This window comes from Myiozetetes cayanensis, unplaced genomic scaffold (assembly GCF_022539395.1).
Source record: "Myiozetetes cayanensis isolate MyiCay16 unplaced genomic scaffold, myiCay2020 scf20-37, whole genome shotgun sequence".
Lineage (NCBI taxonomy): Eukaryota > Metazoa > Chordata > Aves > Passeriformes > Tyrannidae > Myiozetetes > Myiozetetes cayanensis.
Window position 1 is genome coordinate 2,796,288 of NW_026087412.1, and position 27,854 is coordinate 2,824,141.

The window sequence follows — 27,854 nt, forward strand, 5'->3', positions numbered from 1 at the left end:
GGCAAGGGAACAAGAACAACCCGATGGAGCCAGACAGACAGCTGGAGCCGAGGGGTTTGTGGATGCACTGAAGAGGAGCTTGGCAAATGCCAACGGAAGAAGAGCCGGCAGCAGGAGAAATGCTTGGCTGGGGCAACACACACCCTCGAAGCTGCTTCCAACAGTGATATGGGACAAGGGGGTTTGAGGCAGGCGGAGAGCTGTGAGCCAACACAGCACACAGTGCTGCCCGTGCATGCAGCCCCTCAGCTACATGGGATTGTTTGTGGCTTTTGACTTTAGCCAAGACACAGAATTCAAGCAGAATTCCCAGAAACGGCCTTGGCTTGTCCAGAACAAACCAGATCCACTGCTGCGAGGCTGGGCAGATCCCTAAGGCTGATTATTCTTGCCATTTAAATCTGATTTGATGTGACAGAAAACGGGGAAATCACACTAAAGGGGATGTTTTCCCACACTGTCTCCTTTGTGGGGCAAGTCCTAAATTGATACAGTCACAGCGGAGTGCTCTACTGATGACAGCAAAATGGGTATTGAATTCCATTCAGGGGAAAAATTAAATACTGTTTCAAATCTGGGTGTAAGTGGGCTGAAATCTAAGCGCAAACACACACATGGAGAAGCAGAGCACAGCAAGAGCATTTGCAGAACCATCCCTGGCATTACCCTCAGTGCTGTCTGCAGCTCGTCTTTGAGGGAGCTGATCTCCTGCTTCAGGTACTGGATTTCAGACTCCTTGACCCGCAGCAGGACCTGTGGGAACAAACCCAGCATGTTTTCCACCCAAGCAAACGCAGTTCGATCCCGAGACGCTCGCCCGCTGTGCCCGGTGACATCTGAGCCAGGGCTGGAGGCTCAGCCCCACAAAGCCTCTGGTTCACCCTTCTTCTGATGCAAGAAAATTCCTCCTGAATCTCCTGGGAACTTGGCCAAGCTTGCACCACTGATGAGCTCCCTGCACAGCCCTCAGTTCGTCCCCACTGCTCTGCATGGACTGGACCCCGGGGACAAGCAGAGACTGGAGAAGGAAGGGCGAGTGTCTGACTTGACACAGTGAGAAGGGAAGATCATGACCCCAAAATCTCCTGGCCCCATCACAGCCCACCATGCACAGTGCTGACCAGCCACGCAGACCTGATGTCAGAGGGACAGATGGTTGTGACACAGTGACATGGGATGGCTCCCAGGGGCCACAGCACATGTGCCCACCCACGTGCCCCTCGGCACGGCCGCGGCAGAGCTCACCTCCAGCTCGTACGCGTCCTTGCCCTGCGTGAGAGGCGACCCAGCAGCCTCTCCCCCGCCCTCCCCCATCAGCAGGCTCCTCAGTTGTGTGATCTCTTCAGCCAGGCGATTATTCAGCTCCTGGGGAGAGAAGGAGAGCCGCTGTGGGAAGGGGGAGCGTGGCCACTGCTCGGAGCAGAGCCCAACATCACCCGTGCCGGCTGCCCCCGGCACAGCGGGGACCCTCACCTGGTTGTGGGCGTTGAGCTCCTGGTTCTCCCGCTGGCACTGGCGGAGGGCCTGCCTCTCAGCCTCCAGCGCCTGCGCCAGGTGGGCATTCTCCAAACACTTCTGTGAATACTGCTCCGAAAGCACCTCCAGCTCCCGCTGCACCGACTGCAGCTCCTCCCTGCGGAACACACACCAGGTAGTGTCCTCTCCACACACAAACCCTCCCGTGCCCACCCTTCCTTCAGCATCCCGGGACAACCCAACAGGGATCTGAGCACTGAGGATGAGGACTGCACACTCCCTTTGGGAAAGAACTCAAGCCCAGAGCGAGTCACCCCTTCCCTGTCCCAGTTGGGAGGACAGCCCTGCCACGAAAAGCTCAGCACTTCCTCCTCGCCTGTTAGATCTGGTTGAACGACCCTCCAGCTGCAGCTGCGTGAAAAACAGCACCGTGGCTGCACATCTGCTACTGCTGGTGACCACAAGGCAGCTGAATTTGGGTAATGTGGGAACACTGACCTGGAGACTGAAAGATTATGGGCAACCAGGAGGTTCCGGTGGGTGCAGCTGGGCTGGGAAGGGAAGGGGTCCCTGCAACGGCAGGTCTGCCCCAACTCATTGCCAAAATCAAAGGGATGAGAAGAGTCTCCCCCACATGTAATCTCCCCACAAAATAGTGACAGGCTGAGGATGATGATGGTCTTACAGGTATTGCCTTCGGAGGGCCTCGATGTCGGCGTTGACGCTGCTGATCTGGGAGCGCTGGGACTTCTCCAGCTCCCGCTCCAGCTCCTCCCGGTGTGCGTTCTTCATGGCTTCGATGGCTGCGTGGGACAGCACAGGGTCAGCACCCAGCACCCTCCACCCAAGGGAAGGTTTTTTGAGGTTTTGTTTTTTGAAGGAACAAACACCTGAATGATCCCAGCAAACCTCCCACTGCATCACAGCCCCTTCAGTCTGCATTCAGACCACGCAACAGCCAAGGAGAGGGGCACCAAACCTTGATAAGGACCAGGAGATGGGCCTCCATCCAAAACACCTCTCCCACCAGCCCTTTCCCATCTCTCATCTCCCATCTCCCAGCCCTCATCTCAACCCTGCTCTGCTCCTCATCCTCATCTGCTGTCCCCATCAACACAGAGCTGCCACAGGGCACCCTCGGACATGTCCCCATACCTGAAATGGTGGCAGCTGTCTCCTCTGCCAGCAGGCGATCCTTCTCCTCCCGCAGCTTCTCCAGCTCCCGCTGGTGCTGCCGCTGCAGGTCCTCAATCTTCTTCTGGTGTGTTTCCTCCATGGCTGCAAAGCCCCTTTCACATGTTGCCTGCAAAGGGACGAGGGGAAGGGGTTGGCCCAGGAGCGCAGGGCCGGTGTCACAGCAGTGGTGAGCCCACCAGGAGCCACATGCCAGCAGGTAGGTCAGCTCCCAAGGTCCATCATGGATCTCCCCCTTCCTCAGCCACGGAGGAGAATGAACCTTGCAAGGTCAGGGCTTATTGCTGCAGTTGCTTGACCACTGAGAGCCCCAGTGAAGGGGGAGCACAGGGTAGGTCTGGGGGCAGACACAGTTGGGGAATGCAAATATATGCAAAAAAAAAAAACAAAAAAAAAAGCCTTCTGCACCCCTTCTGCTCTCTTTTCAGTGCCTGGTTTTATGTGGCCACCTCTGGGTGGAAGCAGATGACATGTGACAGGAGCAGGACCTTACTTCCCAAAGCAGCATTGCTCCAAACATTGCAGGGGCAATTACCTGCTGTTTGAATTACTGGGAGTGAACTCTGGCCAGGAGCTGCAATCAGGGGCGAGATCCTGAATTCCAGCCTGGCCCTTCCGCCCCCCGGCACAGACCCCGCTCCTGCCTGGACAGCAGACAAATGCAAAAGCCTGTTCCCAGCTCAGCTGTCAGCCCAAGCACATCGGGATCCCGGATGGACACACGGCTGCAGGACAGAGGCAGGACCAGCAAAGCCACAGGCAGGCCCAAGCCACGAGCAGAGAAGGGGCACACACTGGGGACAAGGTGCTGAGCCCCATCAGACAGCTTGGGACAAACCTGACACCAGGCACTGCACCAGGCTTTTCTCCTTCTTCATGTCAGAGGCTTTATTCCCTGATTTTAACAGATTCCTTCTTGATTAGCACTATTGTTTTCCAGGGGAAGGGAGAACTGTCACCTGGGGACCCCATGGGAAATTTAAAGGGGACAAATTCACTCCCCCTGTAACAAAAATGCTCAGGACAGTCCAACACCACTGACCCTCACTAACATACATCCCTCAGCATCCCTTCACTGTCAAATGCTCTATAACCTCTGCCATCCTCATTCCTGATTTTCAGCTCCAGTGGTTTTTTCCCTCCCCTTTAAGTTTTAATCCCAAGGCAGTCTTCACTTTCTCAGCCTTGTGTGGTTTTTTTTTTAAACTCCTAACTCAGTGCCAGAACCTGCCTGGACTTGGCTGACTGGAGCGGCACAGAGCAGCCCTGCAGGATTCTTCATTACACCCAGAATCAGAGAATATGCTGAGTTGGAAGGGATCCACAAGGATCATGGAGTCCAGCTCCTGAAACACCTCTAATATTGGAGGAAAAAGGTGAACACTCCTCTACAGGTCTGGCTCCAGATTCACTATTTAATGTATTATAAATGCATTGCTATAAATCCAGGAGACTTGAACATGTACAAACCAGTATCTCAGAGAATCATAACTGGGAATTGAGTTGGAAGGAACCTTAAAGCCCATCTGGTTCCAACCCTCTGCCATGGGCAGGGACACCTTCCACTATCCCAGGTTGCTCCAAGCCCCATCCAACCGGGCCTTGGACACTTGCAGGGATGGGGCAGCCCCAGCTTCTCTGGGCAACCTGTGCCAGGGCCTGCCCACCCTCACAGGGAAGAATTCCTTCCTAGTATCCCATCTAACTCTGCCCTCTGTCAGTGGGAAGCCATTCCTCCTTGTCCTGTCACTCCATTCCCTTGCCCAAAGTTCCTCCCAGCTCTTCTGGAGTCACTTAAGGGGCTCTGAGGTCTCCCTGGAGCCTTCTCTTCTCCAGCCTAAAGAGTTACTCTTATGTTACTGATGCTACATTCTCCATCAGGTTCTGAAGAGAAGAATCAAGCACACTTAAGCCATTCTGGATACATTTGGGCAGGTTTATAACCAGCTGGTTAACTTTCTGGCCACAGAAGGTTTCTAATACAGAGTTGCTGCTTCCATCCCACCAGACAAACTGCAAATTTTGGAAGAGCAAAGTCAGGAACAGAGGTGGGAGGTCACGTTCATTGCTCGCTGTTACTTTCCACCCTCCACTTTGGCTCTGGGTTTTTTGCTTCTTCCAAACCAAGAACATCCCCAAACATGTGACCCTGCTTGGTGCCTGGCTTGCAGGATGGGTGTTACCCATCTGTCCCTCTGACCTTAACCCAGGGGATCAAGAAGGGGTTTTCCTTCCTAAGGGTTAAGAGGGAGGACAGAGCATTCAGTGACCACCACCACCTCACTCCAATGGGATGCAGCAGAACTACTGCTCTTCCCAGGCTAACACCAGCTGGAGCTGAGCAATGCTTTACCCCCAGCCCAAATGTGTGCTGGATCTCGAGTCTGGAAGCAAGTTCTCCCACATTTTTGCTGACTCTGAAGGGCAACCGCTCTGTGAAAGCCTCACCAGCACAGCCTCTGCATCACTGCCCTTTTAGTTTCCTGTTCAACCTGGCAGCCTCTTTTGGTGGTGCTGGAATCCTCTACCTCCCTAAACTCACTTCCTAACTGGGAATGCTCTCCTATGAAAAGCAAAACACTAAACTCAGGAGGTTCTTTTAGATGCTGGACCATTTCAGGCCACTTTCACAGCCAGTCTGACTGGTGGGGCAATCTGAACGGTGGCATTTCATTGCCAGTGGGCTTCTCTGCACCTCACCTGCGTGTCCCATAACTGTGCACTGTTTGTTGTGTACACAACTGCTGTGTCCAACACCAGCAGGGTCCTCGCAGCCTCCTGCAGAGGAGCTTTGCTTTGCTACAGAATTTGGCATCTGTTTGCAGATACTTTCCCCAGGCACATACATTTTGAGAGCAGCAAGTTTCCATTTCATCCTGCATTTTTGAAGGCAGCAGAGACAGACTGGAGATTGGATCAGATTGGGAAAGACAGAGTTGAGGAATGCTTTTAAAGGGAAGTCACAAACATAATGTATGCCTCAGGTACAGGGAGAAACACTGTGGCCTTCGTGTTGAAGGAGAGCGTGATGTTATCAAGCTGCTTTGAAACTCTTCTCTCCCTCTCCACACAGAGACCACCTCCAAAAATCCACCCTCCCAAGCCCTCCCAAGCAATGCATTTAGAATACCCCAGCATGGGGAAAAGGAAACACCATGCTTTACAGAGGCCTGTCTAACACCTTGGGGCTTGCTCTGGCACGCTGACTCTTTCGGGGGATGCCCCTTAGTTCAGCAAGCAAACCCCAGGACCACAGGTGCCCCCCCGTACGCTCAGCAGCAGAAAGCATAAAGTGTTAAAACACAATAAAAGACCTTTAAGTTTTCAAAGTCTTTCTGGTATTTTTCCCTCAAGGTGGAAGCGCTCCCTTCCAGATGCTTGTTCTCCAGCTCGTCCCTCATGACGTTCATCTGGGCCTCCAGCTCCTGGATGCGTTCCCTCAGGCCGTGCATGGAGTCCAGGTCCCTGCCGGGGTCCTGCCCGGTGCCACCCGCCTCGCCGCCCGCCCAGGTGTCCCCAGGGCCCGGGACCACTGCGGGGGACACCTCTGGGTGCTGCCTCTGGTACTCATCGAGGGTCTCCTGCAGGCGCTGCAGGTTCTGGCTGTAGTGCTCCTGCAGCGCCTGCAGCTCCTCGCCGTGGATGACCTGCAGCTCCTTGATCTTGGCCTGGAACTTTTCCTCCAGCGTCTGCATCTGCTCCAGGTGATACCTCTCCATGTTCTGCTTGTCACGGACAATGGCATCCAGCTGGTTGAGGCCCTCGGTCCTCTCGGCCTTCAGAGCGTCCTCTGTCCTGTTGAGCTGCTCTATCACGTTTCGGATCTCCTCCTCGTAACGCCCCTGGAGCTCGCTCAAGCTCCTGCTGTGTTTGTGCTCTTCCTCCTCCAGGAGCCTCCGCTGGCTGTCCAGCTGGGACACCTTTGCTTTGAGATCAGCGTTCTCCCTTTCCAGCACGGCGATCACCTCGCTGTACTCACCCTGCTGCTTCCTGAGCAAGTCCTCGTACTCATCCCGCAGGAGAGAGACCGTCTTGACGCGCTCCTGGCACAGCGCGTCCATGCTCTGCAGGGACTCCTTGTAGGACTTCATCTCCCTCTCGTGCTCCAGCCGGACTTTGCAAGCGGCGTAACAAACCTGAGCCTGAACAATTGCATCGTGGACTAACAAAGAGGAATACTGCTCCAGGTCCCCCATGCACGAATGGTAGGAAAGACTCTGGGATATCTTCAGGAGCTTCAGACAGTCTCTCATGGCCTCCTCGGGAGGCAGAGAGAGTAAGGCAACGGATATCTCCTTCAGAACATTGGATTTGTCCTTTAGTTGTTGGGCAAGATCTTCCTGAAGAGAAACAAGAGCTCCACTACTACGGTCTGGCATGCTGCCAGCCTCCTCCACCTTGGCTAATTCCTGGCACGGCACCATTTGGAGACAACTCCCGTCCCAGGAGATTTGGGCTCTTTCCGAAGCATCTTTTTGTATTTCAAGTGCCTCAGAAATCTGGTGCATAACTCTGTCGAACTCAGGAGTCCTGTAGGCTTTGATGATCTCCTCCAACATGCATTTGTGCTGCTGGAGAGCTGTTTTGGTATTATGGAGGTCTTCTTCAATTGTTTTTAATCTCTGATGGAAGGATTCTCTCATTTTCTGTGCAACAAACCCAAGTTCTGCCTTGATCAAAGTAGCATCTGCTACAGCACTGAGAAAACACTGGGAAACCCCCAAACTTGTTTCTGTTTTGCCCTCAGCTTCTCCTTCTCTGGTGGTCAAGTGTGCTCTCAGCTCCTCTACCTGGCTCCAGAACTCCCCTTCCAGCAGCAGCTTCTTAGATAGGACGCCGGCCAAATCGATGGCTGTATGAGAAACACTTGCCGGCTCCAACAAAACCACCTCAGCTGTTCCCTGCATCTCTCTCAGAAGCTGGGCTATCTCAGAGTTCGCATTTTTCAAAGACTCTGCTATTTGGTTGATGAGAGAGGCCTCAAATGCCACCCTCTCAGAAAGCCATCTCAGCTGGCTGGCGTCAAACACTCCCACTCGCTGCTCCTTGGAGACGTGCTCCCCTTCTCCCAAAATCCCTCCTTCTGGAGCGGGGCTTTCTGTGATAAGGCTCTCACTCTGCTGATACTCCAGCGGGACTGGCGCCCCGCTCAAGGCTTGGATCGCGCTTGATAACGTTGTTTCCATGCTGGACAGGTTAACAAGGAACAAATCACCCTCTTCTTCCTTGTCTGATTTGGGCAAGGCTCTTAGTTGCTCCCTGCACTTCTCTAAGCAAGTCAGCGCTTGATTGTTTTTCATCTGGAAACCTCCCAGCTCGCTGACGTGACTTTCTATGAGCTTGAACTTTTCCTGCCTCTCGTTCTCCAGCTGTGAGATCAAAGCACTGACTTGGGACAAGCTGGTCTGAAGCTGCTCCCGCAGCTGGGACTCCGTGCTGGCCCACTGGTGGTGGAGGGCGATGAGCGTCTCCTGGTTATGGCCGTGCTGGCTTTCAAGCTTCATCGTGACATCTTTGAGCTTTTCCTCTGTAATGTACAGTTTGGTTTCCAGGGAATGGATGATGGAGAGATAAGTCTCAGAGTCGCTTGTCCCCGACGAGGGGTAACCCAGAGCTGGCTCAGAGGACATGCTTTCCTCAGACAGCGATCTGTCCTGGCTCGTGTCTGAAGAGGTACTGCTTGTCCAGTTTTTCTCTGTTCCATCTGGATGGATGTATTTTTGGCATTGGATGCTCGAGAAACGGATCCTTTGCCTCTTGGCTCCCATGATTCCCACATCAGGCTTTCCTAAGGCTTTCTGAACCAACTCTTGGTCCTGGAGCTCTACAGCTTTGGATGGGGAGCCGAATTCCTCCACTTGCCGCTGGCTGGTCTCAAGAACCTCATCCTCCTCCTCCTTCAGTGCATAAGTCAGAGCTGGGAGAACATCCTGAGTTTGCAGAGCCTGCCCCAGTTGGGACGGATGACTTTCGTCAGCCTCAAGACTGGGGCCAAGGTCTTCTGCCTCCTCAGCACATGGACCTGTGCCCACACTAGCTAACTTCTTTAGAGCCTCCTCCTTGGCCTTTAGCTTTACTTTAGTCTCCTCTAAACTGCTATCTAAAGCAACCATTTTAACCAAAGCCTCACTGAGATCTTGATCTTTCTTCTCCACAATTCTCAAGTGCATCTCCTTAACGTGTCTCAGCTCTTCTTCTTTCTCCTTCAGCACCTCCTGCACACCCCGGAATTGATCCGACACCTCCTCGAACGATTGCTCCAGATTGTGGTAGTTGGTCTCTCCCATTTTCAACTTCGCTTGCAGCTTTGCAACTTCGTTATCCGACTCGGCAACCTGATTCATGAGCTCCTGGAACCGACATTTGATCTGATCCCTCTCCCTTTCGAGCTCCTTGATGTGCTCGGCGAGCTTCTGGATGCTGGCCTCCTTCATCACCAGCTGCTCCTCCAGCTGGTGGACCAGCTCGCTGCCCTCGAACTTGGCGCTCAGCTTCTCCTTCTGCAGGATCTCCATCTGCTGCGCGCTGTTCTGCAGCTGGTTCTCGTACTCGTTGGCCTTGTCCTCCACCTCCTTCAGACTCCGTATTAAAACCTGCTTCTCCCTCTCGCAGCTCTCCAGCAAAGCCTCGTAGTTCTTCTGCAGCTTCTCCTCCATGAGGACCCGCGCTTGCTCGCTGGCGTTCAGCTGCCCGCTGAGGTCCGCGATCCTGTCCTGGAGCCGCTGCACTTCCTTCTGGTGGTCCCTCTGCAGGGCCTGCTGCATCTCCAGGTCCCGCAGCTCCTGGGTCTTCTCCAGCAGCAGAGCCTCCACGCTCTTCAGCTTCTGCTCGCTGGCCTTCAGCTGGGAGCTGAGCGCGGCCTCGCCGTGCTGCCACTCCTCCAGCTGCTCTTTGGCTTTCTCCTTCTCACTCCTCAGGTCACTCTTGAGCTTGGCCAGGGTCTGCTCCTTGATGGAGAGCTCGGCGGCCGCGTTACTGAGCCTCGCCTGCAGGCTCTGAATCTCGGCCTCGTGGTGCCGGATCACGTCCTTGGCCTCGGCGTAGCTGCGCTTCAGCGACTGAATCTGCTGATTGATCACCTCTTGGCGCTGGCATTGGGCTTCCAGCTCGCTTTGGAGGTCTTGGTTGACTTTATGGAGCCTCTGCCAGGCACCTGATGGCGAGGCGGCCACCTCGGTCTTAAAAAAATTGATTAAATACTAGATTAGTAACACTCTTGGCTTTCCCTTCTGAGTGTCACACCTCTGGCCAGGCAGGCCATGGAAAAGCTCCTTGCAGCGATTTGGCTGCTACTCACATGCTCCAATTGGGATGATTTGTTCTTGGCACAATTTATTTTGTTTAACCAACTTTTTTAAACTTTTTTTTTTTCCTTTTTTTTTTTTTTTTTTTTTTAATGAGCAACAACTGCTTTCCAGTAACAGAAAACACTGACCACGACATCAAAACAGCTGTACAGTAACAGGCTAAAAGGAAAAAAAAAAATAAACCCAAACTCAAACAGAACCAAAAAACAATGAAACAGAAACACCAGCAGTAAAACAGAGACAGACACACAAGAGAAAAATGGGAAGGATGAGGAGGAGTAGGCGATGGAACAAGGCGGAGGAGAAAGGAACTGCTTTTTGTTTTTAGCAGCTTTGTTCGTTTGGTTGTGAAACAAAAAGTGCACAGTTCAGGTAACACAGTCCTACCAACCAAAAGCAACAACAGAAAATGAGGTGACAGCAAATGACATCACATCCCACCCAAACGCAGGGACACGGGCCAGCTGGGGTGGAGATGTCATTTCTGTGCCTGCAGAACAGGACTGAGTGGCTGCTCAATGCAATAAAGAGATGCTGTTACACTAAAGCTTAAGGCTAGGGAGGATCTAATTTCTCTACCTGCAAAATAAAATAAACCAACAAAGGACAAAATAAGAAGCCCAACAAGTGGAGGGAGGGAAAAGGTGTGATGAGAATGTAAAAATGAAAGAAACCAACCTTTGTGAGATTCAAACCAAAGCAATGGAGCATGCAAAAAGAAAACTCACAGAAAGCGTCATGCAAAAGGCGACAGAAATTATGTATCTTAAAAAAAAAAAAAAAAAAAATACACAGACAGGAAGAGGCGAGAGAAGCACAGCGTTAAGCCTGGGAATTTGGCCTGCCTTGCTGTACTCTGGTTGCTGATAAGGAAAGCCCACAGATGTGACACTCAGTTATGTTAAGTTAAATTTCATGCTTTACACCAAAAACATGCAAGAACATCCGCCTGGGACAGGTTAGTACGTGCCCCCTCCCACCCGCCGTGGCCGGAGCCAGGGGATGGCTCCGGTCCCTTTGTGAGGAGCAGGAGCCCCCAGTGTTTTTCTCCCAGTAGGGATCAAAGTTGGGGTCCCAAGGAAGCTCAGAGCAAAGAGAGGGGTTACACGGCACATGCATCGGGTGGGTGTCAGTGGCTGCCCTGTGGAACGGGCTTGGTGCCCCCCGGGCAGCTCAGGAGGGATGGGCTGGCAGCAGTCAGGCTCCTCCATCACCCCTCCCCACAGACAACGTAGGAACCTCCCCCAAATTAGGCATGATGGAGGTGGGGGAACATGAAATTCTGAGGGTTTGTCCAAAAAAAAGTGCTGTGATGTTTTCCTGCAGTCTGGGGCTGCAAAATTTCCTCAGTGACTCCACTCCCTCCACCCCAGCGGGTTTTGGTGGGGTTACTCCCTTCTACAATAGGATTTTAATCCCTCTGGCTCCCAGGAAACACAAGGGAAATCCCCAGAACAATTCAACTGGAGCAGGCACAATCCTCCAACCCTTCCAAAAACCCTCTCCAACTTCCAGGTCCAAGTTTGGGTCACTGCTCAATGCAGCAATGATTTGCCCAGCCCCTCTGCACACTTTCCCTCTTGCTTCCCCCCTCATATCGAGGCACTGTGGCCAACTTTAGCACAGCCAATATGATGGTGGATTCAGCATCCAGCTTTTAGCCCCATTCCCTGATTTTTTCCATGCTTCAGGCAAAGGGAGGTCGGACGCCTTTGCCCCAGGGAAGTGGGAGTTAGTTACTCTTCCAGCACTGCCAAGTGAAAATGGAACTCCTCCAAGCAGGCATTGTCAGCTCAGAGACTCCAGAAATAAATGAATTAATAACTCCTCCTGGGAGATCATGGGCAAGGAAGGCAGGATGTCCCCCTCCCAGGGCTGGCTCCACTGCCTGTGCAACTTCTTCAGGGGAAATTTTCCTGTGAGAAATAAGGACTCAAGGTTTGGCGTCGACACCGGGTTTGCTGCCAGGGGAGCGCAGGGTTTGTCCACGCACGAGGCACTTCAATCCACAGCCGGTTTGCTCAAGTGGATTTGAGCAGGGCAAAATGCTGCCCCTGCACAGAACAGGACTATGGACCCATAAGAGCAGACAGAAGCTGCCCCGCAGGTGTCACAGCTCCTCTGGGTGTGGATGTTCCCAAAGGAAGGGCTGGGAAAAGTTCACTTTGTCTGGAGGACAGGAGGAAAGGCTTTCCAAGAGACCATCCTGTCTCTTCTGCCAGATCCTCCAGAACACATTTCTGGGCTTAGCTGAGGAAAAGCATCTTGTAACAGAAGAAACCACCGAAGTGATCCAAGATAAAGGCTGTCCTCGTGCAAATCCCTCTCTGGCTGCAGGGAACGTGCCCGGGAGATACACCTGCACGTGCTGTGTTTGCCCGTGTAACTGTCACACAAAACCTCCAGCCAGGAGCAACTGCTGGGCTACAGGATACTTGGAAAGCCTTGTGTGCACCCCACTTCCTGAGGGGAATATTTGAGGCACAGAAAGGGGGAGACAGCTGTTGCAGAGGCAAACACAGCAGGGAATGGATCAGAGGTGGACTTTGGTGAGGTCCCTCTGCCTGCCACAGCTGTGTTTTGTCTTCCCTCGGGAATGCCAACAGGTAATGCTACCTCCTATCCCATCCCAGATCAGAGGTTTTGTTCAGCAGATGATTCTGGTAAAGCTACAGAACTAGCAATGCTTGCAAGAAGGTCAAACCTCTCGGAGCCCGCTCAGCGGTGCATGTCCCTGTGTCACCCAGGATGTCTCCAGGAACACCCCAGACTCAAGCCCACCAGGGATCCCCTCGGGTGCAGAGGAAGGCGGATCTCTCTCTCCTCCCTGCCCTCCTACCTGCAACACGTAGCCCTCCCGGGCGCTCTGCTCCCGGCCCAGCGCCACTTTCAGCTGGTCCTGCAGGTGACGGTTCTGCTCCAGGAGCTCCAGGGCCTCCTTCTGCTTCTGCTCCAGCTGGAGGGACACGAACAGAGACAGCGTCCAGGGAGTGGGCAGGGGGTCAGCCATAAGGAACAGGGCGGCTTGGAGGGGACACAGAGCAGAACGAACGGGGCTTTTGATGGCACCGCTGCTCTGCTCTGCTCTGGAATCTGGATTTCATTTTGCCAGGAAAAGTCCCTCCCCCCTGGAAGAACTAAGTTGTGCATTAGTGTAATTCGTACAGCTCCCTGCAGCAAAGGATGAACGGCACCAGCTCGTGCCAGGCATGACCCCAGTAAATCCCTGCCTGGTTCAGCTCAGCGATACTCCTGGTTACTCCATGCCTGCACCCCTTTCATTCCTGCTAATACACCTTAATCCCAACTAACAACCACCTTTGTTATCCCAGGCATGGACCTCTTCCAAGTGAGCTGAATCTCCTCCTTTCTTTTCCTAAAATTGCAACACTGTTTGATGTAGGCTACACAAAAAGGGAGCCTTTGTGGTGTGTGCTCCAGTTCAAGGCAGTTTGCAACTGCAGACACAAATCTGCAGCTGCAGAGGCACACAGGATTAAGAGCCTGAATTTGGGGTCTGGTTGATACACCTCGATTGTACCCATCTCATCAGACACAGGGTGGCTACAAACCAACACAAATTTGGCCGCGTTGGCTGGGAGGGGGCAAGGAAATAAGAAAACAGCCCTTTCTGCAACCGTGGGAACATGAAAGCTGTCGGCAGAGCTGAACTGGAATGGACATGGATCTGTGCCTTGCCAGCTCCCAGCGGACCTCCAGCATCCCTCCTTGTTGCTACTACAAGGCAGCAATAAATGCAGCTTTTTTTAAGCCTATCCCAGGCTTCCTAAAGTGGCCACCGTGGCCTGGAGGCCATTTTGGCAGGCAGCCTGCACCCTACACAACCCTTTACCTCCTTCTCCAGCAGCGTGGTCAGGTGCTGCTTCGCCAGCCCCTCGTCCCGGTCCTCGGCGTGGGCGAGGTGCAGGGGCGTGATGGGGATCTGCTTCTCCTCCCGCAGCGGGGTGGTCTCCACCTGGTGCCAGCGCTGCTCGATCTCCACGTGGACGTTCTGGGGTTTGATGTCTGCCGGCACGGGCAGGATCCGGTCCACCTCCATCCTCAGGGCCTCTTCCGACCCTGCCCCGTCCACGGTATCGATCATCTCGAAGCGCTTGCGCCGCTCCTCCCGCCGCCGGGCCCGCTCCCGCTCCAGCTCTCCCGGGTCGGCGTCGGCGGCACCGCTGTCCCTGGGGAAGGCGGCTGAGCCGCCACCGGAGGAGTCTGCAGCGTTCGCACGCTCCTGCACCAGGGCCTGCTGGATGGGGCGAAATTCAGCCCAGTCAAAGGTCTTGGACCGTCCTTCTCGCCGGCGTTCCCGAGCACGGCTCCGCTTCTGCTCCGGGTCCAGCTCAGCTTGCTCCGCATCCGGCTTCTCGCTCGGCTTTGGACCAGTCTCGAAGGAAGAGCTTGTTTTGCTTTTCTCTTCCGGCAGCGAGCTGTGAGGACAGAGAGAGGGTGAAGGAAAGTGTCAGTGGGTGCTGGAGATGGCCAGGCGGCTCCCATGCATGCCTCGGAGAGCCGGGTGGAAAGGGGCTGCTGGAAGCCCAAGCCAATGCCACGTGGGTGCCCCTTTGCCCCTCCATCTCCTGTCGCCTCTTGGGTGCAGGAGCTTCCACCGCCCTTCCCCGGGGTCGTGCTGGTGTGCAAAGCCTCGGTGCAAGCGGTCCCAGCTGCTCCCGAGACCCCTGAGCCCCCGGAGAGTGGTTGATCCCAACCTCGCTCCTCCTCGGCAGCCACATCGGGGCCAGTGACCGTGACCCAGCAGCAGCCCCTGGCCAAGGCAGCGACCCCAAACTGTGCTGCCAGCGGGGGAAGAGGCTCCGAAAGCTCCTCCAGCACCCCGGCTGTGGGGCTCCATGCACACCCATCAGTCGACAGGGCCATAGTCACGTGCTTGCAGGGAGGATGCCACCAATCCCACCAAAGCCAGCCTGGCTTTGGAGCTGTGGGGTGGAGAAGCACAGAGCAGCTCCAAGAGGTCTTGGGAAACAAGGGGAAGGTTTCCCTTGAGCTTGGAAAAGTACTAGTGGGTCGAAAACTTCTCCGTGCCACCATCTGCACTGAAGGTAGAGACCTCCCCCGGGGCACCCAGCCTCATGGGCAGCCCCCCCGGCACTGGGATGCATCCTCTGTGTGCAGGGGTCAGTGCAGCAAGGAGAGCAAGTTATTCAACACAGCATGGAAATCACTGAAAACGCCAATTTCTCAAGCAAGGAATGGTTTTTAGTGCTGAGTTAGAGGGTGGTGGGTTGAGGGGGGAGACATACTCATCAAGCAGGGGAAGTTAATATGGGAAGGCAATACTGTTTCCAACCTACAGATAATCCATAATGCAGTATTAGCTTATTAAACGTGGACATGCCAGCCTTGTAACATGCACATCGAAATTAAAACAGAAAATAGCAGTATGCCAAGTTTGTGGAGGAAGCCTGTCCCAAAGGAGTGGTGGGGCACTTGCTGAACCCTCTTTGCTGTCTGAAGCCCCCCGAGATGCTGTCTGAAGCCCCCCGAGGCACAGCCCTTCTGCTCAGGCTGACTCCTGGCTCTCCCTGCTTCCTCCAACCACAGCATCCCCCTGGGCTCCAGCCTCCAGCACATCCTCAACAAGCTTCGTGGAAGAGCTGGAAAGCAGCTCCCTGGGCCCTTCACTGCAGGCCCTGGGACCACATGCATCAAGACCGCCGTGACTGGGAGCAGCAGCAGCAGCATCACAGCTTCTCCCGCCCTGGGAACACATCCCAGCTCCCACAGCCAACAACCTCATGGATGTGCACACGCCCAAAACAAAGGATGGAGCAGAAGAGATGGCTCTGCGTGGGGCCTGGGCTAGTATCTTCCGATGCACTGTCATCCACCATCAAACCACAGGCTCAGTAGAGCTGGGTTTTGAGAAACTCTGGCAGCTACAGGCTAAAACCAGCTTGGGGATGATTCTTTCTTCAGCGCTGTCACTTGCAGCTAATAAAATAAACCCAAAAGGCACCACAACTCCAAAGCCAGGCTCTCAATCTGGAGTCAGTTAGTGATTACAGTTGCATTTTGAAGAAGTAAAACGGGGATGAGATGAGTCTTAATTTGGAGACCAGTGTTAGAAAAAAATGGGGGTCCCGGGGCCCCTTGGACGGTGTTGGCACCCAGAAATTACACTGCTTTAAGTCCCACACGGAAGAATCTCGGCATTTCTAGAGGTGACACCTCTCACAAGCTCATTTCTCCTCTGCTGCTTTCCAAAGGGCATAGGATGTGTGTCAGGGAGTGGAGGGACAGTTGCTGGGAACAGAGTGAAGAGACTCAGGAGACTGGCCCAAAGTTTCTCATTTCATCTCCTGTTAAGTGCCCTATGGCTATTAATTCTGCTCAAACGCTTCACATCTCCTCTATCCCAGACAAATTAATTCACAGCACATGGAGGGGGGGCTTCACCTCCCAATGTTATTTATAGGTCAAAATAAAAAGGCTTTTTTTCTAATAGGGGTGGGTGTGGGAGCAGTGCAAGCTGCGAGCTGAGCACACTGTGGCAAGAAGCTCATGAAGGCTGCAGGGAACAGGGGGAGCACTGGGGGAACTCAGCCTCACCAGGGCTGTGAGCTAAATATGGATCCAGTGCTTTCCTGGGGGTATTTTCTATTTGCCCTGTCACAGTTAGCAGAGTGTAATGAGTGTCTCTGCAGACAGCAGGGCACGGCTGAGGGCAGGCAGCAGCACAGCATCTGCTCCCCATGCTGGGTGCTGACACACACAGCAATATAAACAGTCATTAGGAGTTGAGAAACCAAGAAAAGGTGTGTTTGGCTCAGCAGAGACATGGTAGCAGGTTAAAGAGATACAGCAAAGGGCTGCAGGAGCGGGCAGGATGGGACAGGCCCTGGGCACAGGGTGAACACTGTCACCCTCCCGGCACGCCAAGCACCCAGACTAACATGCCTCCTGCACCCCTGCCACACTGTGCCAACGTTTCCCACCCCTCCATCATGAGCCCTGGGCAGTCTGTCCTTCAGCTTTCCAGCAGCCCCCTTCACAAGCCACTCCCCGGGTGCGGAATGTAATGACATCCCAAAGCCAGGTGGGACGCGCTGGGACGCCCCACACCAGGTGAACACAGCCCTGCTGCACACACAGCACAGGACTGCTCAGCATCGTGACTAACCCACGCCAGCCTCCCCCCCGGCCAAAACCAGCTCGGTGGGAAACGACAGAAGCACACACATATAATTCCCTTTTCCCAGCTCAGGATGGATCCACAGTCTATTTGTGCAGCGTAACAAGTTACTGCCCAGCCGGGACCTGCGCCTGGACCCTCTCAGAGGGAAAGCCAAGTGAAACCACTTTGTGTGGGCTCGGAGCAGGTGCAGACAGTGAGCACAGGACTATCGTGCTGCAGTAACCTGTGAGCAACCATAAATACATCTGGCTCTTTAAAGGCAGAGAGGTCCCCTCAAATTTCCTTGGTCTTCATCTTCATATCTAGTCACATCGGAAGATACCAGTGTGGGGAAATCAAGTGTCAAGACCAGGTTGCTTCTTCCCTTCTCTCTGGCTTTTATTTAAAGAAAAAAAATAAAGAAAAAAAAAAAAAAGGAAGGGGGGGAAGAAAAGAAAGAAAAATAAATGGAAACTGCAGGACTTCTCATCCGAGGTGCAGAAAAGGAGGAGCATGCAGTGAATCACGAGATATACAAACCACAGAACGTTAATACAGGAGAGAACACAGTTTTCCAACCTGGGCTTCAGCACGGATAGTTTCAAAGAGAAGTTTTTCCTGGGATTGCATGGAAATCAAACATACACAGGAGTGAGGAGAGAGGCGGCTTCCCCAAGACCCCCGCGAGATCCACCAGAGCTCGGGCAGGGCTGGGAAACAGTGGCTGAGTGCCAAGGGGGATAGGGAAGGAGAGGCTGGAGCATCTCCGGGTCAACAGCGCCGGGTGAGAAGAGCCATTCCATGAACTCTGGGGACAAACCTGGCAAAAACCTGCTCACTGCAGCTACAGTAAGGACAGGAGATGGGGTTAGTGGTGTGGCAATGTCCACGCAGCCTGTAAGAGGTGGCCTGTATGAGTGTGGCCAGCAGGGTCAGCTGTGAGGAGGCCAAACACCCTGCACCCAGAGCCACAAGCGCCCACAGAAGGTACTCTGTGACGCAGGGGGTCCCTTCCTCTGGCACTGACACAGGAGCAGACACCAGCGTTACTAACGCGTAAGGGGAACGGGCTGAGGCAGCTTCTGCAAGATCAAAAGAGGAGGGAAGACGATTTGCTGGCTGCTGTTTAAAACAGATCAGAGCCAAACAGCTTCTAAATTGAACCCTGGGCTCCTGCTGCTGTGACCCGTGGAGGGGCTGGGCAGCTCATGCTGAACAGTAGCCAGAGGAAAGGGGGAACCCAGCACAACCGAATCCAAGTGGTTTCACAATACCTGGTGGGAATCCAGAGGAGCCTTGATATAGGAACAGTATTTCATATTCCTATGCACAAATTAAAGCCACATTTTCAACCCTCTCTGAAATCTGCACGTGTAAGAATAACTCAGCACATCAGCGTCCCCACAAAGCATATCCAAACTAAGCCCAGAGAGAGGATGTGAGAAAGAGCCGCAGCTTCCAGGAACGGACAGGCTCAGAAACAGGAAAGAAAAGGGAATGAGGGAAGAGTTACTCCTGCACAGCAAACCACACAACTGCAGGGGCTGCTACACTCCCCCCTTACCTTGTTACATCAGGAGCAGTGGTGGGGCGAACGTGCTTCATGATGGTCTGGATCCAGTTGCGGCGAATGCCCGAGGTCATGGCAGAGAGGGTGAACTCCCCTTCCTTCGTCTAGGGACAGAGGAGGAACAGCTCAGAGCAGCTGACTGCACCCCTCAGCACTGTCCCAAAACCACTCAGCACCCAGCCCCAAGCCCACAGTGCTGGGGCACTGCTTGCTGGCCAAACAGAGGTCACAGCCAGCCCCTCCATCTCCCAGCAAGCTCCTGGTGGGAATTAGTGTTTCTCAACAATCAGGTTAATTTTGTCACAGCTGAGACCCTAAGGCTGAAACAAAACTTTGCCTTTCCTCCTTCCCTTTCCCCCAGACAAAAAATTGGCTCTCAGACTCAAGGCCACAGCTCTCTGGAACACTCTGGGGGCTGCTGGGTGGCCTTTCTTGGGTGTTTGAGGAGATGTTTCCCTTGTCACAGACGAGCATCCCCATCAGCTGTCCCACAGCAGAACTCCTCCTCCTCCTCCCCACATTTTCCTTACGTGGATCTGGAAGCCGTAGTTCCGCTGAACTGGGTACTCAGTGACATCGTAGCACGTGGATAAATCGATTTCTCCATCCAGGTCAGCTGCCTGCAGAGGGAAGAGGTAAAATAAACCACAGAGCTCTGCAGTCCTGAAGTGCAGCAGGCCCACAGGTCCCTGAGAAGCACAGAGCCCTGAAGAGCAATGCTCCCAGGACCTTGGGAAGGCAGCCTGCCCGGGGGTAGTTTGGGAGAAGTGGGAGCTCCCCTGTGTGCAGTGATGGGCAGTGAAGGACACTCACCTCCTCCGCCACCGAATCCCGGTAGTATCTCAGGCTCTGGTCAGTCAGCACAAACCAGTGCTTCTTCCACTAGGAAACAGCCAAGATGGGGCAGTTACAATCCTGCTCCTTTCCCCACCAGTGGAAACACAGTGCCTTGTCACAGGTCAGCTGGCAGAGATGCCCCACAGGGAGGCAGCTCTCCCCTCCCAGCTCCACACTTGGCTTCACTGAGACCCTCCTAACAGGAAGGGGAGACCCAAACAGGCAGCAAGGCAAGGGACAGTGATGGTTTGCACCACCAGGACCCCGAATTCCCTGGTGCTGCTGCACCACAGAGTGCTCCACTCTCAGCAGCACCAACCCTGCGTGTGATGGTGGCACACAGTGAGAGCCACAGGGGCAGTTGGAGCCTTCCCAGCAAGACGATGCTTTTAGTGACTGTACTTAAAGCCTTTTTAACAACAACAAAAGAAAAGCAGTAAAACATTCATGTTTTATCTGCAGTACCTAGAAACTGAGTTGGAGTCTATTCCTGGCCCTTACTCTATACAAATCCATCTCCTGCACGCTCCCAGCCAGGCACAGGCTCACCTCAGGCAGCTTTCAGTCAATAAAGCACAATCCAGTGGCCAATTGCCCCTCGGCTGCCTATGGATTTACCCTCAGCCCCAGTACCCACGGTGGAGCCCAGGCCACGCATTCAAAGCCACGGGCAAGTTGCCCTCATTTTCCCTCAGCAACTGAGCAGGAGGGAAGGAAATCCAGGGAAGGAAACCCAGGGAAGGGGCAGTTTGCAAACAGCCAGGACCATCCATGCTGCCTCGGCATCAGTGCCCACGACTAAGGCTCTGATGGAGCAGCACATCCCACATCCCTTCGGGAACAGACAGCGGGAAAACAGCATCAGCTGCTTCCCACCGTGCCAACTCAGAGGCATTTATTTATTTATTGGCCTTGCCATTTCCCTAGTGCTCAGGAGACTTTACCTGAGCCTCATTACTGACACCAAAGAGGTCGCTGGGTTGCAAGGGAGGTGAGACTGATAAATAGAGAACAGGAACATGAAACCAGTGCTGCTATCCAAGCTGCCCTGGCTCCCCAGAAACCCATGATACAATATCCACCTGTGGGGCTTTGAAACCTCCCCAGGACAGAGGACCAGCAATTCTCACTCCAAGGCTGATCTACCCAGCAGAGACATCAGAGCTCTGTCAGTGCCAAGAGCAGCCCCACATGCCACCAGCACAGCCAGGATGTTGGAGTGAGTGGATATAAAGGGCAGAGCTTCCCCCTCACTCACCTGCCCATCCTCATACTGCTTTGTCAACCAGCCCTTCTTGAAGTTCAGTAGGTCGGGCTGGAAGAAAGGAGAGAGGGATCAGAGGAGAGGGAAGAAGTGTCTGTGCCCAGAAGGCAACAGGAGTGACTTGATAAACACAGTGCAGTAATAAAAGAGACCAGCAACAGTTAAATTCATAGAATAGTTTGGGTTGGAAAGGACCTTTAAAAGTTATCTAGTCCAGACTGGGATCATTACACTGGTGGCTAAATGTTTGCACCCAGGAGGAGCAGAGACCTGCTGCATGGTATACTCAGCTGTTCCTGTCCTACCATTTTACTTGCAATTTCCTACTGCTCCATCAGCACAACAGAGGAAGGAGAAACGGGAATTAGCAAGACTTCAGGCAGTTTTGTCCCTCTTATTACATATTATGGAAGAAAAACTACATGCTATTGATGCAAGGCTCTAGGGTTCAAAACAGGCTGAGTTCCCAAGGCTGGAAATTCAGGGAATCTGAGCCCTGCACCACCCAAACAACACCTGCTCTTTCCTCCAAAGTGGGTAACATGGGGATGTCAAATCCCTGAGAAAAGCAACCAAGACAGCGTGGGATAACTGCTGCCAGACCCTCCTCCCAGCCCTGCCCCTGCACAGGGAAGGATGTGGTGGAAATGCTTTCACTCCCTCGAGGCTGAGCTCCTCCAGCTGCTCCACGTGCTGCAGAGAGGAGGAGGAGGAAAAAAGGACAGCAGTGTGTGAAATCCAGCTGCAGGGTCTGAAAGTGGATACAGCAAGGGGAGCAATGGAAATTGGGGTCTGGAAGACCATTCAATCAAACCTGTGCTGTGGGGCAGCATGTCCCACACCTGAATGATCCTGTGGTGGTGGGAACCCAGTCCTGCTCCACAAAAACACACAGGAAGGTAATTCATTGAATTATAGAATCATGGAATGGTTTGGGTGGGAAAGTGTATTAAAGATCATCTCGTTCCAACCACCTTCCCCTATCCCAGGTTGCTCCAAGCCCTGTCAAACCTGGCCTTGGACACTTCCAGGGATGGGGCAGCCACAGCTTCTCTGGGCAACCTGTGCCAGGGCCTCCCTATCCTCACAGGGAAGGATTTCTTCCTAATACCTAATCTAAACCTGCATGATTTTCTTCCCTTCACTAGATAATGTGCGCTGCCACTTCATATGCACTTCTTGAACCTTTCTATTGCCACCAAGAATTTAAAACTCACTCTTGTGGCTGTACAAGTCTACCCAAAAAGCTCCAGAAACGCCAAGCTACTGCATTATTCTGATAAGTCCTTGAATGGAAGCTGTCTGTCCACAAAAAATGCAACTTGTATTTACAGTAGCTCTGTAATCTATCTGAGAGATTAGCAAGTGTATTTATTTTGTCCCTGCAGAAGGGTGGTGAGGGAAAGGAGAGCATTTTGTGTTTGTTCTGTACTGTTTGCCTCCAGGTCTGGTGAGCATTTGAAATATGCAAAGGGAGGAAAGCTCAGAAGGGCAGGTTCAGCCCTCCCTTGCAGCCTTCATCCCACTCTCACCCACTTCCAACTGCATAAACATCAAGGAAGCGGCATTAGAAAACTGGGACATGTGTTGGCCCTCTGAAAACTCTCTGAGGAGCCTGGTTGAGTGGAAGGTGTCCATGCCTGTGGCAGGGGAGTTGGAACAAAATGATCTTTAGGGTCACTGAAACTGCTCCAAATGTGAGCATGTCCTGTGTCCTACGTGCTGACCATGAGGAAAGCAGCAGATGGTGCAGTTTTCACTGGACCTGCTGGGAAAGGCCCCTCATGTCCTCCCAAAAGGCAGGGGGCACGGCCCCCTGGCTCACCGTCATAGAGGACTCCGTGGACCTTCTGTCCAGTGACTTTGCCCGGCGATGTGGGGACAGGGGAGATGCAGACACGTCCAGGATGGAGCCCACGGCTGCTCCTTCGCAAGTGAAGTCCTGTGTGAACAGAATTAGCCCAGATCAGTGCAGGAACTAGGACAGAGTCCTGCTCTCTTGGCTCGTGGCATAAAAATCTGCTTTATTTAAGGGGCATCTCAGCTTCAGAACAAGTGTCATTTCTTTGGCAATACAATTTTTTGTCCTCTCAGGCATTAATTTGTTCCCAATATATCCAAGCGTATCTGGGACTCTCAAACCCGCCTGTTTCTTTTGTTACTTCACCCCATCCTGATGTGTCCTGCCATGCCAGATCCGAAGTTTCCCTTTATACTTTGAAGAAAGGAGAAAAGACAGCCTGATTTGCCACTCTGATCTACACCTGGGCCACGGGAGCAGAGCAGCAAGTGGCAAACCCGCAGAGGCTGAGCACACACAGCATGTGGCTCCTGCAGGAGCTGCCTGTGACTCCAGATCCACACCCGGGAACAAACCCTAGAGCTAAATGCTCTCCCCTGTGCTGCAGGATCCCAGCTGCCATCCCCAGGAGCCCACCAGGAGACACCTCAGCCGAGCAGCTCACCCGTTTCCGTGGGAAAACCCTCTTCTCGCTCCTGCCCTGCCGCGTCTCGCTGGAAAGGGCAGCGCCCCCCGGCACGTTTGTTTCCATGTGCTCCGCGTTCTCAATATCTAACGCCTCAAACTTTTCAATTACCTGGGATCTCCTGGAAAACAGAGAGAGAAAGGGGAAACCAGAGAAGGTTTTAAGCACAGGAGCAGCAACTGCACGGGAGCTGTACAACCCCACACATTTAAGGCTGCAGAATTGCTTGACCCAGTGTTCATGCACACCTGGCTTTTGGGTCCCTGTTCCTCTGAGGGCTCCAGTGTGCCCAAATCAGGGTAAAAGCCTTCTGACACACATCCTTTTACCCATGGCCAAAGTGGGAAAAACCCTCACATTATTTAGCTCCACAGGTAGCACCTTCAATAATTAGAAAACCCTTGCAAAACCACCAGTAACTTTTTACTTGTGAATTTTACAGCCCTTTGGGAAGCAGGGACTACAGAGCAGCTTTGGCTTAAGCTTTGGCTCTACCCTCCAGCACTGCAGCTATCGATGGCCCCCCAGGCCACAGAGCTCTGATACGTCAGACCAAGCTGGGGTGCAGAAATAAAGGGGTGTCAGGTTTCCCCAGAGTGTTCACTGCAAGAGGCACCCTCTTAAAACTCAGCCCCACACAGGGAACAGCCACAGGATTGCACGGAGTGAGGACTGTCCCTAGGTGCCTCCAGATCATGGGTCTGGCTTGCAGGATGCACTGCTAAAGGGGAATGAGATGAGGAGCACCCTGTGCCATGGCAGGGCATTCCCTGAAAAACCTGGGGCCATTGCCCCCCCTGAACTGGGCTGCAAATCCAATATGGACAGCAGGGAGCACAACTTGGGTCTCTCAGACACCGCCTTGGTGGCCCATCACACCGTGGCACTTGTGTCTCTGAGGATGGAGAACTACGAAGCAATGTGGATGGAGCAGGAGCCAAACCTGGATAAAACAAACAGGATGCTCCTAAGGATGAGCAAATAGGCCTCTGCAGGTAGAATTAAAAGTGCTGGTTCAGCATGAGAAGCTGCTTGCTGACCCACAGGAGAGGAAGCATCTGCTGGTGTCTGAGTCTGCATTCCCAGGAGTTCAGGCAAGAATCAACCTCAGGTCCTTAATCCCAGCCTGGGAACGTGAAGCAATAACCCACCACCAGCAAATGCCAGCTGTGCTCCAAGCTGTGAGGTTTAAAGGTCCATTTCAAACCTCCCCAAAAAGCTCAATCCAGGTGGTTTCTTGACACAGAATTTGGACCCAGTTGTGCCACGTTTAACCTTGGGGCTGCTTGCTCTGTGTGAACCTCTAACGTGCATGAAAATCACAATGGCAACCACATATGCAGAAACAGGTTATCCAAAAAACCCCATTTTTAACACTTCCCAAAAAAAGGAACAGCAGGTTAAAGGCTCAAAAACCATGTTTTCAACCAACATTTGCACCAAATTCCATAAATGAGAGGAACAGTCTGAGCACATCACATCCCCCAAGAGGCTGGGGGCCCCCCACTGCTGCTCAGAGCCAAGGCTGCCAGAACACAACCAAGGAGGAAGGAACAAAATTTTTGGGGAAGACTTTGATTTGTAAATTTGTGAAGATCTTTGATGCTTTTACAGGACATCTGTTCAGCCCCTGCTGCCTCTCAGTTTGCAAACTGGGAGTGGGCAGATCCCGGGCTTGTGCAGAGCTCCCAGTTTCCCTGGGATATTCTGCTTGTGAGATATTCAACATAAGCCAGGCTGTGCAACATAAATCCAAGTTCTCTGTTCACTGACAGACAGGGAATTGTTTTGGAGTCCCAATTTTTTAACCCTTTTTACACTGGCCCAGCCTTCTCTGAGTCTCAGTTCAGGAGGAAATAAGAGATCCACGAATTAACATTGTCTGTGCCCTACTGAGTGAAGGCCTGAAGAAAAAACAAATCAGGAGAAAAATAAAGAACAAAAACCCAACCAAAAAAAACCATAAAAACAAAATCAAAAGCAGGTTGATTTCTCATGAAAGGGGCTGCACCACCAGGTTGTTCTACGGCTTGAGATTGAGATGAGATGGTAGCGAAGCAGGTGAAGTAAAGGTGGACACGTCACACAGCAACACAGCAGGAGAAGGTGGAGAGCAACAAGACCTGGAAGAAAACAAGGCTGGAAAATGAATGAACAGAAGAGGAAATTATATTATCTGCATCTACATACAAAACAAAATCAAAATCATTCCAGTTCATTCGTCATTGAAAAAGGGAGGAGGAAAATAAATCACTGCAACCAAACCACAGCCCCAAGGGTTAATATCATCCGGATTACAGGAAAGAAATCTTTCTTTTTCCCATTAGATCAACATTTCAGAGATGTTATTGCCAGAGATCCTGGGGGAAGGGGGAGGGAAGGGCTCTCCTCCCCTCCAAAACGTGTCAGAGAGAGCTGCTCCCTCCGCACAGAAGCTCTGTGTGGACAAAACAAGGCTGGGACAGGTAGGAAGAAGCATTTTAAAAGCTGCAGTGCCATTCAGTGCTTTTCAGCTACAAAAGCTCATCCCAAGGAATTCCTCGGCCATGCAGGCTGTTAATCTTTTCCAGGCCACTAAACCCGGGCTGCAGATCTCGGCTGTTAGTGTGGGGGTTAGCAGTGGGGAAGGGAAGCTCTAAAAACCAGCACGAGCTATCATTAAAGTGATTTTCTTTGATTGGAAAAAAGGGCTTGTTTTTATTGGATTCATTCATTATTTAGCAGCAAGAAAGATAGTGAGTGTCAGGAAAAAGAAAGGATAATTTTCCCAAGAGGTCCACAAGTATGAAGAGGATAGTTTTACAAGGAAAAAAAATATATACATTTGGGAGAGCAGACACTCCTATGTATGGGGAGAAGCAGAATGTAGAGCTGAGCTTTGCATCTCAAGAAGCTCCGGAGAAGGAATTCAAGGAAAAAAAAAATCTCAAGTGATTTCAGGCAATTCTGCTCTTTATTGAGGCTAGAAATACACCTCAGCCCCTGACCACACTCCTACAGGAGGTCTGGCAGATGCCACAGTGGACTCCTGCCTGCCAGTGCGAGAAGAACACGGGGTCAACTGGGAAAGCCGTGGATTTAGAGGCTGCACCCCTGGAATTGTGCAAAAAAGCCAAGTTTGCCAACCAGAAATCCTGGTGCTCCCCAGAGAGCTGCAGAAGGTGGGTGAGCCTGCACCCAGGGGGCTCTGGGTCTCTGCACCCCAGGGACTCCCTATCCAGTGGTGGTCTCCTTCCCAAAAACTGCTGGTACCCTCCTCTGAGATGTGCCAGGATTTATCCCCGCAGCTGCAGAGCCCTGCTGGGATATGGGGACTGATGTCCAAGGACATCCCAGCAGCTCACTTCAGCTGGGATTCTGTGTGCAACACTTCAAGATTCATCCATTTGGGGTTTCCAAAGAGCTGCCCCTGCTCTTCTGCCCCAGGGATGGCTCTGACATGGCAGGGGGTGGCTCGACCTCTGTGCCCACAGCCCCTCTCCCCCAGCCCGGTGGGACATCGCGGTGGGTGCCGCAGCCCCGTCCTGCCGCGTGCCAGCAGAGGGAACTCGCACTCTGCCGCTCCGCCAAAATCAGGGAGATTATCTCCTGTTTTCTGATTCCTGGTTCTGAGTGGCTGCGAGCTCAGACGTCTGCATGGGGTGGAGGCAGAGTCAGGTATAAACGGTCAACACGGAAAATTCCTGGACTTAAGTCACGTAATAACTCTCCTGATAAAGAAGCAGGAGGAAAAGCCTTGACAAAAGGCTTTAGCTGGAGCTAAGCCTAAGGTGTGTCACTCAGGATGCAGCACTGGCTACCTAAAATAATTCTTTTCCATCCACAGCTCTGACACTTGCACTGATTTGCACAAAAAAATGGGAGAAAGAGCTGAAAATACCAACAGAATCAGAGTGACTTTGTTTGGCTGCACTGAAAAGCAGATCTGAACGATGCCTGACTGGTGCCTTTAGGGTTGGCACGGGGCATGTGATTTTAGGTAAGTGTCCCCTGACATGTTAGTGGGTTACTGAGAAGGATTATTAGAGATGGTGTTAAACCAGGGGAAAAAAACGACCCCACAGCATGGAAGTGAGTTATTGTATCTGCTCAACCTCAAACAGCACAGTCTGAGCTCAGAGGAGAAAAATGAGAGGGATATGAGGACTAAGTAAACTCAAGTTTAAAAAGCAGCCAAGCCAAGCTGAGCAGGGTGCTGGGGAATGTTAATTCTTTGATGAGACACTAGACTGTGTCTCTGAGCCCTGTTGAGTCCACCTGAGAGCTCCAACATGGGTGTCCCAGCTCTGGGACACAGGACCTCTGCACCCACACCACCTGCACAGGCCAATTCCCAGCTTACTGGAGGAGAAAACAAATGTGCCCATCCCTGAACACCCACTGAACCATCCCTGTTCACAGCACACTCCTCCAGCACCGCAGGCTGCAATCCCTGGCCAAGCCCTCTGGCAGGTGGGGACCCCTCACCCTACTCTGCCATCACCCCCCTCCCAAATGCTGGACTGGGCTCAGCCCCATGGGCAGCAAGTCCCCAGTGCCTGGTGCAGCGCTGGCTCCTCTCCCTACACCCATCCTG

General features: G+C 52.8%; 1 protein-coding gene across 11 annotated transcripts in view; it reads right to left on the reverse strand.

The window, feature by feature from the left end:
- MPRIP (myosin phosphatase Rho interacting protein) overlaps positions 1–27,854 on the reverse strand; it is a 79,290-nt gene that overhangs the window by 10,970 nt on the left and 40,466 nt on the right. For 7 of the 11 annotated variants that reach the window (XM_050317864.1, XM_050317859.1, XM_050317861.1 and 4 more), the window contains 15 exons: positions 23,258–23,399; positions 22,618–22,734; positions 20,787–20,843; positions 19,505–19,573; positions 19,222–19,311; positions 18,686–18,795; positions 17,662–17,739; positions 13,831–14,416; positions 12,817–12,933; positions 5,985–9,848; positions 2,632–2,779; positions 2,162–2,279; positions 1,474–1,633; positions 1,246–1,365; positions 667–753 (listed from right to left, as the gene is read on the reverse strand). In XM_050317864.1, coding sequence (XP_050173821.1) covers positions 667–753; positions 1,246–1,365; positions 1,474–1,633; positions 2,162–2,279; positions 2,632–2,779; positions 5,985–9,848; positions 12,817–12,933; positions 13,831–14,416; positions 17,662–17,739; positions 18,686–18,795; positions 19,222–19,311; positions 19,505–19,573; positions 20,787–20,843; positions 22,618–22,734; positions 23,258–23,399 — 5,863 coding nt within the window. The remainder of the gene's footprint in view (positions 1–666; positions 754–1,245; positions 1,366–1,473; positions 1,634–2,161; positions 2,280–2,631; positions 2,780–5,984; positions 9,849–12,816; positions 12,934–13,830; positions 14,417–17,661; positions 17,740–18,685; positions 18,796–19,221; positions 19,312–19,504; positions 19,574–20,786; positions 20,844–22,617; positions 22,735–23,257; positions 23,400–27,854) is intronic. The other 4 variants (XM_050317867.1, XM_050317868.1, XM_050317862.1 and 1 more) reach the window with 3 other exon arrangements.